We start from the raw sequence: 13,220 nt of genomic DNA on the forward strand, positions 1-13,220 counted from the left end.
CCCCAACCACAGATCCCACTGAGGAGTTGTAACCAGCTCCAACTCAGCCCACCTAATATTTCAGAGGTAATCCCATCAATACAGAAAATAGATAGGAGGACCTTACCTCATGAAACCAATCTGTAAAGACTGGAAGAAGTATCTGTTCCTTCAAATACACAGCCACCAATGTAATACTACGTGGAAAATCAGGCAAATATGACATCACCAAAAGAAACTAACAAAGTGCTAATAAATGACCCCAAAGAAATGAAGCTCTACAGGTTACCTGACCAAAAAATGCAAAATAATCATCATAAAGAAAGTGAATGAAATGAAAGAGAACACAGACTACTGAACAAAATTAGAAAAACAATGAATGAACAGAATGCGATTAATAAAGAAGTAGAAACCATAGGGGTGCCTGGATGGTACAGCACTTGGGCGTCTGCCTTCGGCTCAGGGCGTGATCCCAGCATTATGGGATCGGGCCCCACATCAGGCTCCTCCGCTGTGAGCCTGCTTCTTCCTCTCCCACTCCCCCTGCTTGTGTTCCCTCTCTCGCTGGCTGTCTCTATCTCTGTTGAATAAATAAATAAAATCTTTAAAAAAAAAAAAAAAGAAGTAGAAACCATAAAAAGGAACGCAAGAGAAATCCTGGAGTTGAAGAAAACAATGACAGAAATGAAAACTTTAATGGACAGCTTCAAGAACAGATTTACACATCCAAAAGAAAGAATCAGCAAACTCAAAGACAGACCGTTTGAAATTAGCCAGTTAGATGGGGTGCCTGGGTGGCTCAGTCAGTTAAGTGTCTGCCTTCAGCTTAGGTCATGATCCCAGGGTCCTGGGATCAAGCCCCACATTGGGCTCCCTGCTTAGCAGGGAGTCTGCTTCTCCCTCTCCCTTTGCCCCTCCCCATGCTTGTGTGCATGCGGTCTCTTGCTCTCTCTCTCTCAAATAAATAAAATCTTAAAAAAAAAAAAAAAAGAAAGAAAGAAATAGCCAGTTAGAGAAACAAAAATGAAGAAGGAATGAAAAAAAAAGTGAAGAAAGCCTATGTGAATTAAGGGATATCATTAAGGGAACAAACATTCACATCATAGGAGTCCCAGAAGAAGACAGTGGTAGAAAGTTTATTTAAAGAAATAATAGTTGAAATCTCCCCAAATCTTGGGAGAAAATGGACATCCAGGTACAGGAAGCTCAAAGAACTCCATGAAAGATCAACCCAAAAATTACTTTGAGACATATTATAATCAAATGTTAAAAGACAAAAACAAGGAGAGAATTTTGAAAGAAGGAAAAGAAAGCATCAAGACTCGTCACATACAGGGGAACCCCCATATGGCTACCAATGGATCTCTCTAAAGAAACCTTCCAAGCCAGAACAAAGTGGATGATACAGCCAATGTGCTGAACGACAACAAAAAATTGCCAACCAAGAATACTATACCTGGTAAAACTATCCTTCAGAAATGAAGGAGAATTAAAAACATTCCCAGACAAACAAAAGATAAAAGAGTTCATCACCACTAGCCCTGCCTCACAAGAAATATTAGAGAATTCTTGAACTTGAAATGATAGGACGCTAACAATATGAAAACATATAAGACCATAAAACTCATTAAGGAAATACACAAATTCAGAATACCTTAATACTGTAATGGTGATATATAAATCACTTCATCTCTAGGATAAAACTTAAAAAAATAAAAATAACTAATAACTTAATGGATGCTCAATATAAAAAGATGCAAAGTATAACAACGATAGTTTAAAATATGAGAGAAGTAAAAGTGTAGAGCTTGCATATGCAATCGAAGGTAAGTTATTACCAGCTTAAAATGAACTGTTATATCTACAAAGTGTTTTATATAAACCTCATGATAACCACAAAAGAAGAAACATAGTAGGCATGCAAAAGATAAAGAGAAAAGAATTAAAGCATACACTACAAAAAAAAAAAAATCACAAAGGAAGATAGCGAGAGAGAAAGAAAGGAACAAAAGAACTGAAAAAGAGTCAACGATGAAATGACAATCAATACCTATCAATAATTGCTTTAAATATAAATGAACTAAATTTCCAATCAGAAGACACAAAGTGGCTGAATAGATCAAAAAAAAAAAAAAAGATCCAAAAATATGCTGCCTAAAAAAGGCTCACTTTAGTGGTAAGGACACACAGGTTGAAAACGAAGGGATAGAAAAAGATATTCCATGTAAATAGTGATACTTGTATCACATATAATAGACTTTTAGTCAAAACTGGTGGCAAGAGACAAAGAAGGTCATGAAATGGGGATAAAGGAATCGAATCAGGGGCGCCTGGGTGGCTCAGTCATTAAGCGTCTGCCTTTGGCTCAGGTCATGATCCCAGCGTTCTGGGATCAAGCCCCACATTGGGCTCCCTGCTCAGCAGGGAGCCTGCTTCTTCCTCTCCCACTCCCCCGGCTTGTGTTCCCTCTCTTGCTGCCTCTCTGTCAAATAAATAAATAAAATCTTCAGGAAAAAAAAAGAATGGACATTTACATGACCAGATATTAAAAATACATTATAAAACCAATAAAAACTGAAACAAGGCAGTACAAACACATGAGTAGTTAGAAGTATCAGTAGGCATGAAGAGAAAAAAACAGAAATGAAGCCCCAGACTATATACAAATTTAATAAGTAATTTAAATAACTTTTCATATTAAAGGAGAGAGATTATAAATGAAGTTAAGGAAATGATAAACCATTCTGAAGAAAATGACATTAGAACTCAGCACACAGTAATGATTTCTGAATGAATAAATGATAAAAGGGGGAAAAAAGAATGCCAACCTCATACTGTATACATTCCACATTCCCCTAGATTACAGGGGAATTAAATTAAAAACAAAATCTACTAGAAAATACCAGAGAATAATGATCTAATATTATACTGAGAAAGGCCTTATAAAATACATAAGTTAGAAACCATAAAAGAAATGAATAACAGATTTGAATACATAAAAATGCAAACATAGCAAAAAAATTACTAGAAACAAAAGAAAGAAGAGGCAAGAAATAAACCAGGCATGAGTATGTGTGTGTGTGTGTGTGTGTGTGTGTGTGTATATATATATATATATACATATATAAATATACCTATTCATATACAAAAATACTATGTTATATAAATAACATTTATTATATATGACATAAATTAATAAAAGTTCTTTAAAATCAGTAAGAAAACAAACCAATTTTTAAGTGGATGAAGAACATCAATAAGGCAAATCACAAAAGAAGGAATAAATATATACAGACCAAAAAAATTTAACATCACTAATAAGAAAGAGTATAATAAAAAGGAAACCACCAACGAAAGCTTTAAAATGATAGCTAATCTTGACTATGGTATGAAGAATTAAAACACTTCCCCACTGAAAACTGGTTGGAAGGTAAACTATTAAACACTTTTCTAAAGAGAAATCTGGCAAAACTCTATCTAAAACCTTAAAAGTATGCACATCCAGGGCTCCTGGGTGGCTCAGTCGGTTGAGCATCTGACTCTGGATTTCGGTTCAGGTCATGATCTTAGGGTTGTGGGATGGAGCCCCCGTCAGGCTCCATGCTCAGTGAAGAGTCTGCTTGAGATTCTCGCTCCCTCTCCCTCTGCCCCTCCCGCTCGTGGTCTCTCTCTCAAATAAATAAATCAATTAAAAAAAAAAAAAAGGCATGCACACCCCATTATAGTAGTTTAACCTCAGAAAACAATCATAATACTCTGTTAAGTTTTATTTATAAAGCCATTTGCCTCAGCACTGTTTATAGTAACTACAGCAATCGAGTTTTCATAATGGCAAAGACAGGCACAGAAATATAAGGGTCTTTCTGTAAGAAGGAAAGGACAGAATTGGTACTGAAAACTCTGTAGACATTGAGGTAACTTGCAAGTCCACCTGTCTTTTTCATGGGCCACGTTATTAGTCAGTTATGTTCTATCCCTCCTCCTCATCCTCTAGTGTCCTCTAAGTTGGTTTCAACTGGCTTAACACTCCTGCTTCCCTATATCTCATATGACTAAAGTTTGCCATAACTCTTCTAGCCTTGCTCTTAATTCATGGCATCACTAAAGAAGTCTTACAGTTTCTGCACTACTCTTAATTATCTTTCGTAATATATATTCCCCCCAAAAAGCAATATGGCCTAGCTCATCTTCTCATATAGAAACCACCAGTAGTAAGTCAGGAGCTGGCTGATTCTTGACTCATATCTGATCTAAACCGCGGTGACCAGGTAGCAGGGAACGTGGGCAGATGCGCACTATGACATTTCTAGGACAGAGACACGCAAGCATACACACACACACAATCCTGGTGATAATCACCTAGGTGCCCCCATAACAGCAGACTGGCTAATAAATTATAGCACATTCATCAGGGAAATAAATATGCACAGTATATTGCAACACAGACCAGGGCTTATAAAATATATGACTGCCAGTGAAATCTGGATAGTAGACAACCATTCTTAATTTTGTCCTTGGTGGCTTTGTATTTTCTAAAATCTCTATAATAAATATAGATTTCTTTTATAAATCAGAAAAGAACTACTTACTTTGTATACGGGTTTTTTAATTTTTTAAATTTTACTTCGTAAAGAGAAAACATTTTGATTACCTTTCCATCGTCACACCTTGTGCCTTCATTCACCATCCCAGGATCTGGAACATCTGATCCTAGCTGGAAATCCACACCCCAACATTTGGTGCCTTTGCTGGGAGTCTGAATAATAGCAGGCACGATACCAAATACAGGCATTTCTTGTACATTCTCACACTGAAGCTTTCCACACAATGCATTCCTATAAAGACAGAGGAATAATGCAAACATAAAATGGACCAGTGTAGACACAAAAGAAAAATTCTGTATTTGGATACAGAAGGGAAGTTTATTGATACTTAGTTGAAGGGAATCTCAACAGAGAAAGTGTATGAGAGCAAAGACATCAAAGCAGTTCTCTTCAAATACAGCAGAGATAAGTAGATGCTAAGATGCAGATTAGTAGGGTACCAGGTGGTGCTCCTTCTTTCCCCACATCTAATCTCTCTTTACTATCTGCCTAGGGTTCAACAAAGTCTAAGGAAAAAGTTGTTTATAATTATAATTTTATAAATGCTTTCACACAGAAAATAATAGGACTATACCAAAATTCAATTGTGACTTCTTACAGAGTTACAGTAAGGAGAAAATTAAATTCTTACTGTAAAATAACTAAGAAAAGACTCCGCCCTTCTTGGCTTGGGCTAATTCTTAGTTACTTACTTTAAGACTCAATTCATTAATTCACTAACTCAATTCACTGATTCAGCGTTACAACTCTATGAAGGCTTGCCTGACTATAACCCTATCACCACGGCTGTATTAGCTAAATGCCCTTCCTATATCCTTTCATAACACACTAAGTACCACTAACACCAACTCTAAAGAGGCTATGCTAAAATCTTCTACTTGACTGTCCTGTGATCCAAGCACCTAACCTACACTTGAATCTCCTTTATGATACCACTTCCAAGTGACATAGGATATTATTTTCCTCTAATTCACCTAATCCTCTAACTCACCACCCCCTAAAAATTTTCATTCTAGATATCATAAAACCATTTTATTTCTTGAGTTAAAATCTATCTCCTTATAACTCTTCCTCATTGGTCCCAGACTTCCACATGAGATCACACAGCTAATGTCTTTTCCTTCTTCCACGTGGCAGCTATCTTAGGACAATTATCGTGTAGTTCCTAACTACTTACTTCAATGGAGCAATACCCTACCATCATTTCTCATGGAAGAAGGAAGCTCCCCTCTAAGTATGTACCAGTTTGTCTCACTGCCTTTTGAAGCACAGTGCTCAGAGTAGGGCATGAAATTTCAGTTATAGCCTGACAAGTAAAGAACAAAATGGAACTCACATTTCCTTTACTTTAGATACTGTACTACTATTAAGCCCAAGATTACAGTAGCTTTTATGGTAACTACATTACATTTCTGATGCCCTTGAACTGACCACTAAAACCCCTATTTACTTTTTGCATGTACTGTTGAGTCTCCTCTTCCCTCCATCCTGCACTCAAGAGTCAATAATTTTGTCTCAACTTTACATCTATTCTTATGTCACCATTTATTCACTAGTTAACATGAATAAAGTGCTTACACTTTCTGAGCTTCACTTCCTTCATCCGAAAAACAAGAGATAGATAATAATATCTATCTCCCACAGTTGGTTGAAATTAGATCTGAAAACCTCTAAAATAAAACAGCATAAAGCAGACCTAAGTTAACATGCATTGGAGCCTACCAAAATTCATGTTCTATGATATACTTAGGACTTCATGTGTAGTCTTGGTGACATATTAAAGAGTAAAAGGAAAATATTCAATATATAAAAAGCTGTTACAAATCAGTAAGAAAAAAAAAAAAACACTTCAACAACAACAACAAAAAATAGCGAAGATACAAAAAAGGCAATTCACAAAATAAGGAATGCAAGCAGCCAACAAAGCTAAGAGATGTTCACTGTTACATTATAAAGGAAAATTCTACTGCAAGCCTCAATAGAATAATTGCTTCAGGCAATGATCCTGAATGCATGCTAAAACCACAAGGTGAAACGTTGGTGGGAAACTGGCTATTCTTACGTACAAAATCATCACTTCTCCACATATTACCTGAGGTTGTAATGAGAAAAACATCACTCTAGCGTAGTAAGATCTGGTCATCACCACTTAGTATCACAAATAAAACGAACAACCCAGAATTATGTGCCTCCTTTATATAATGTACCAGTTATGAAGTATTTGTCCCTAAAAATGTTAACTTGAATCAAATTAAGACTTCAGATTCAACTTCAGATTCACAGAAAAATCAGAAGATAGAGACACAAGCTAAGCAACACTGAGAAGAAACTAACAAACCCAGAATACAGGCCATTCTAAAAGACCACTGGGCCAGTTTTTTGCTTACATCACTATCACTGAAAAGAAAAAAATAAATGAAGAAGACTATTTTAGATTAAAAGTGACTTAGGTGACATGACAATTAAATGCAATGCGTGACCCTTCAGAGAATCCTGATGCGGAAAAAAACAGCTATGAAACACAATTTCAGGACAACTGGAGAAACTTTAATATTAACCAGATATCACATGATATTAGGAAATTGTTAATTTTGGTAGGTATGAAACTGCTATTGTGAATAGCCTTATATGTTGGAGATGAATACTAAAGAATTTAGGAGTGAAGTATTATAATGCCTATAATTTACTTAAAAATGGTTCAGCAAAATGTAAACAAAGTAAATATAAAATATGAACAATGTTTTAATCTAGGATATATGGGTTTGATCATACTATTCTTTACTCCTCTGTATAACTGAAATTTGTCATTAAAAAAGTTTAAAAAAAGATGACACCATCTATATGCTGAAAGATAAAACAGCTCTTTCACACAACAATATGATCTGCACAACTGTGTCTGCAGTATGAACAACAGGGAGGTGGAAGGGGGTGGGGAACAAGACTATACATTTGCATTAAGACTCTGGAAAGACACACAAAAAGCCAAAAGAACACACACCTGTTTGGGTGGGAACAGGGAAAGAGGATAAGAACGGAAGCGACATTTTCTCTATATCACTTTAAACAACTTTTCAACAACAATAAACTTAAATAATTATTTACCAATTCATTTAAAATAAAAATGAAATACCTATTTGCTATAACAAATTGGAAAAGTCCAGATAACCCCAGAACAACACAGGTTGGAAGTGCACGGGTCCACTTAACACGTGGATTTTTTACAGGACTATTTCTCTTCCTTATGATTTTCTTAATAACATTTTCTTTTCTCTAGCCTCCTTTATTATAAGAACAGAGTATATAATACATGTAACATACAAAATATGTGCTAATCAACTGTTTTATCGGTAAAGATTCTTTTCAATAGTAGGCTATTAGTAGTTAAGTTTTGGGGGAGTCGAAAGTTAATAAGAGAATTTTTCACTGTATGGGAAGTCAGCACCTCTAAACCCCACGTTGTTCAAAGGTCAACTATATCTTTTAAGATAACACTCAGCATTGGTGAGGGGACAGTGGAAACATAAATCAATTAAATGTTTTGAAGGTCAGTTGGGAAGTAGCTATGAGGAGCCTTAAAACTTATCCATATTTTTTGAGAAAAATCTATTAAGAAAATAATCGGAGAAATAAACAAATACTTGAGCTGGATATATCAAAACCCTATTTGAAATAGAAATTTACTACAAAAAACTTGAATTTCTAAAATAAGGTAATGATTAAAAGAAGCTGGTACATCCTATAAATGCTCTTACTATAGTGGAAAGTAAATACATGAATTTATAAAGTAGTATAAACCATACTATGTAATTTCGTTTATACATACAGATGTGGGTCTCTGAGTACGCATATGTGTGTACATACGTGTATGATGCACAAATGTATGTTGATGAATACATACACGTAAGAAGGAAACATAACAAAAATTTAAGGAAGTATCTCTGGATGGTAGGACCATAGGTATCACTTTCTCTAGATTTTCCTAGATTTTATACATTTTCTGTGATGAGGATGATTATAAAGATGACAACAATGATAATGATGAGTTCTCCAATGAACCAGGCACTCTTCTTAGTACTAACATCCATCAATGCATTGTCTTCAAAACAACTGGAAATAGGTACCATTATTACCCCCATTTTACAGAAAAATGAGGTACAGAGGGAAAAAAAGAGAAAAGTGAAGCAACTTGTCCAAAGTCTCAGAGATCTGACGTGGTTGAAGCAGTATTCAAACCCAAAAAGTCTGACTTCAGATGTGTATTCCTAATGACTATATTAATACTATATTACTATTATAAAGTGTTTTTCAAATCTGCTACCCAGTCCTAAGCATAGTTTCTATCATTTCATTAAGATACTCATAAAAACATGGGAACAGAACCAGGCTAAAGACAAGGATCAGGTATGTCTAGCAAGCTCTCTCTAAGTCTGCATTAATCCACTTATCCCAAGGTTTTAGCTCAGTTCATTCAACCAGTTACATTAATTCTCCACCCATTAGTTATATAATCTGTTCCTGCATTCATTCAACAAATATTTGATAGGTACTTTTATATGCCAAATATTATGCTAAACACAGAAGATAAAGCATGTCACTAGACTTAACAGTTTACCAATGAAGGGTGATCACCAATGGTCACATAAACAATGAAACTGAAAAACGCTACAGAAGAATATTCCAAAGATGAAGAAAATCTGGGAATGATAAAAGGGTCAATTCATCTGGGAGACATAATCATCCTAAATGTGGATGCACCTAGTAACATAAACACTTAACAACACAAATTCAAAAGATATACACCAAAAAAATTCATAGAACTAAAAAGAAAAATAGACAACTTTATAATTATAGCTGAAGACTTTAATATACTTCTCTCAGAAATTAAAGGACAAACCTAACACACACACATACAACCCAAAGATACAGAAAATTTGAAAAAACTATTAATTTGACACTTATAGAACAAGAAAATCCAGTGACTAAAGAATACACTTTTTTTTTTTCACTTGCACACAGACGTTCACCAAAGCACGCCATATGCTAGGCAATGAGTCACATCTCGAGAAATTCTAAAGAATTAAAGTCACACAGAGTATGTTCTCAACGGAACTGAACCAGAAACCAAAAACAACCAGATAACTAGAATACTCCCAAATATCTAGAAATTAAGCAATATACTTTCAATAACCCAAAAGTCACAGGAGAAATCACAATATAAATTTAAAAATATTATGAACTGAACGATAAAGAAGACACAACATATCAAATTAAATGAAAAAGCAGCATTCAATTTTTTAACCAGTTCATCCTTTCTTCAACATTCATGTTCCTACTTTTCGCATTTTAATTTAGACAAATTATGAAAACCAAGATGGGTCCGATCTCCCCAAAGTGCAGGACAGAGCCCTCCTGGGTCTTTCCCAAATACCATAAAGAATCATGAGAATTCTATGCTTAGAACTGGTTTTGTATTTGGTCTTCTTTTTACCTGGAAAATTATCCCTTAAACTCCCTATCTTATTCTAAGATAATATCATTTTTAAATGATTGTTCTTACCAGGGAAGTGAGTCTGGACATAAAACCTTCCCATGGAATTTAAATATACTAAATATTTGTTAAGAATAATAATTTGACTTCCCCCCAAGAAGTGCTATATAAATGCAAGAGAACTTATACCTACAACTACTTTAAAACCATACAAGATAGATATCAAACGTTACGTTCATATCCTCTTTTGAAATACTTTCTTGGTTGTTGTTGTTGTTGTTGTTTTAATTTTCCCTCCATCTACACTGCTTTATATATCAAGAAAGGTAAATTCTGAATATTCTGTGAAATACATCTTATATAGGGGCGCCTGGGTGGCTCCGTCAGTTAAGCGTCTGCTTTCGGCTTGGGTCATGATCCCAGGGTCCTGGGATAGAGCCCCGCGTCTGGCTCCCTGCTCCCTCTGCCCCTGCTCCTGTGCTCTTTCTCTCTCACTCACTCTCTTAAATAAATAAATAAAATCTTTTTAAAAAAAGAAATACACCTTATATTAATAACTCATTGTTAAAGAATTAGAACAAAATAAATTGGCTAATATTAAAGGGGAAAAAGTACATGGCAGTAAGAACACCTACAAGAGGGCTATCTGGTTCTGTTAAGAAAGTTGAGGAAGTCTTTGAAACTAAGATCTGAAGGAGCAGAGAACATGCCAGCCAGAAGGAACAGTATGTACAGAGGCCCTGTGGCAGAAGAGCACATGCAGGCCAGCATAGCTGGTGTCTCACAGCATTTAATGGCTGAGTAGAGAAAGATGAGCCTACACAGAAACACATTAGAAGAGCAACTGGAAACACAGAAAAGAATACTAGAAGAAATTTCCACACAGAAGCCAAGGAAAGAGATTTCTTCAAGGACAAAATGGTCAACAAAGTTGAATGCTACTGAAAGGTCTAGTGCATGAAGACCTAAAAATGTCAGTTGGATTTAGCAACATGGAGATCACTGTTATTTCTTCTCAGCAAACAGTTTCACTACAGTTGCTCAGACTAACTGGCAAAGTAGGAGATGGAGGCGCAGAAGAGATGCACATATTACAGAATAATTCCAATGATACAAAATATCAGTGTGTGTGTGTCTAGTGCACAGAAACAAAAAGGGGGAAGAAACACACTGAAATTAGTAAATACATACCTATTGAGATTATGGATGACTTTTTTCTCATTTATAATTTTTAAATAATTATTAATTTTTACCATAAACAAATGTTACAGAAACAAAAAAGGTTTTAATCTGGCACTTTAAAATTAGAACAAGAAGAACGTAACAATATCCAGAATGAAAAGTGCAGGTACCTTTATCTACACATTTATCAGCATAATCTTTTAATGAAAAAAAAAGGAGAGGAAGTGTGTTTATTTGAGGTTCTCACTGCAGAATAAGGAAAAACAGAGATTCTAAATCTATTAGATTTTAGACAGTTAACATCAAAAGGAATGAATTATTTTACTAGTTCTTTTCAGATTCCCTGAAGCCTTCTGTTATAAAATTTTAAGTCTGAAACACTTAGTATTTAAGGGGGAGAAAGCCAGCAGTTGCAAGGAGTTATAAAAGATACTAGAGACGACTGGTCTTATAATCTTTCACGTTCCTTCACAACCTTGCCTCCACTTACCCAGTGGCACACTTCTTGTATTCATTGCCAGAGAAACCACAATTGCCAAATCTGTCACCTTTAGAATTCACATCAATGAAACAATCTCTTGGGGCAGCCTTGGCTTCTGTAACATTAAAAAAAAAAAAAAAAAGTATGGCAATTTAATTCAGAAATAAAAGTATTCCCTACAACAACCCATACACCAGTGAACTGCCTCAACACCTTCTAAAAAGTTTCAAGCCTCCACAGGTAAAACATTTCTGTTCCACTTTATACTTAACAACAAAATGTGAAAGTAAAGCTTAGATTGTATTTAAAAGTTAGCCTGCACTCAAAGAAAAGTCATCAAAAGAAATGCCATTAAACAAGATGAAATTAGAAATAAATGAAAAAGCAGGCCCAGTCTGGTGGTGTTCTCGGCATACCCGTTCTCACTGCCCGCAAACACGTATCAGCTGCGTCGTTAGATCAGGCTGGGAAGGGCTGGTGAAAACACTGCCAGCTATTATTATTGGTTTTTCTCTTTACCACATATAGATGCTGAATTTAGATGCCCCCACTCACAAGATGGATTGGCAAACAGCCATGACACCTGACAAAGTAGCAATCCATTCTTGCTTTTTTCTATCTTATATATGTATTATCGCTTCATGTTCAATTCGCCCATCAATCACACATTCCTAAAAAAATTTTACTTGAAAATATTTTTAAGCGAAAATGCCAGTACTTTCTACTGAATAAAGGAATTCACTTGCCTATCTTACACATCTACTGCTATGTTGTTTTGTTTAAAAGAAAATGGCTCTGGGGGGAAAGAAGCTGGAATGAAAAAGAGGCAGAGGACTACGCGACATGGAAAGGGAATGGAGACCACCCACACGGGGCAAACAGCATGTGGCAGCATCCCTAGCAGGGCCCTTCCACAGAACTCTACAAATTCCAGATAATCTCCAAAGAGAAAAACAAGCCTAGTTCCCTTAGTCCTAGACTCTTCCGTAGGCCTCTATGAAAATGGTATCTTTGCTAAATAACAGTATTTACCTCATTAAAATGTATCTGTGATTATTTTTTAGTCTGTGATAAGCTGCCTGTTTTTGCAAAATGGATCAGGAGTTGATAGATCTTTACTATTCTATCCCACGACCTAACACAAATACATCCCATTTAATTTTTAGTCCTCTTGGCTCAATCCCTTTCTGATCCACCACAAGATAAGGGGTAGAACAGAACAAGAGACAGAAACTAGAGACAGCAGAAGTCTGGTCAAAGACAACATCTCTAGCTTCTGAAAAATCTAGCACAGTATTCATGACTGATCTTTTAACTGAGAGAAACAAAAATAAAAATAGAAGATTTGGGTCTTCTTTCCTATTTCTCCCTCCCTTCCTCTGTTCCTTCCTTTCTTCATTAAATATGTATTAATCCCCTACTAAGTGTCCCACACCCTGATTAGTAATGAATATAGTTTACCAGTACCTCTCTGGAGAGAAAAAAG

At 35.5% G+C, this 13,220-nt stretch overlaps 1 protein-coding gene across 1 annotated transcript in view; it reads right to left on the minus strand.

Annotated features, from left to right (window-relative positions):
- ADAM9 (ADAM metallopeptidase domain 9) overlaps nt 1-13,220 on the minus strand; it is a 137,160-nt gene that overhangs the window by 35,626 nt on the left and 88,314 nt on the right. Inside the window, exons 15-16 of the mRNA XM_026508297.4 lie at nt 11,744-11,849; nt 4,631-4,814 (exon numbers count right to left, since the gene is read on the minus strand). Of these exons, the coding sequence (XP_026364082.1) occupies nt 4,631-4,814; nt 11,744-11,849 (290 nt within the window). The remainder of the gene's footprint in view (nt 1-4,630; nt 4,815-11,743; nt 11,850-13,220) is intronic.

The sequence above is a fragment of the Ursus arctos genome, unplaced genomic scaffold, assembly GCF_023065955.2.
Source record: "Ursus arctos isolate Adak ecotype North America unplaced genomic scaffold, UrsArc2.0 scaffold_27, whole genome shotgun sequence".
NCBI classification, from domain to species: Eukaryota; Metazoa; Chordata; class Mammalia; order Carnivora; family Ursidae; genus Ursus; species Ursus arctos.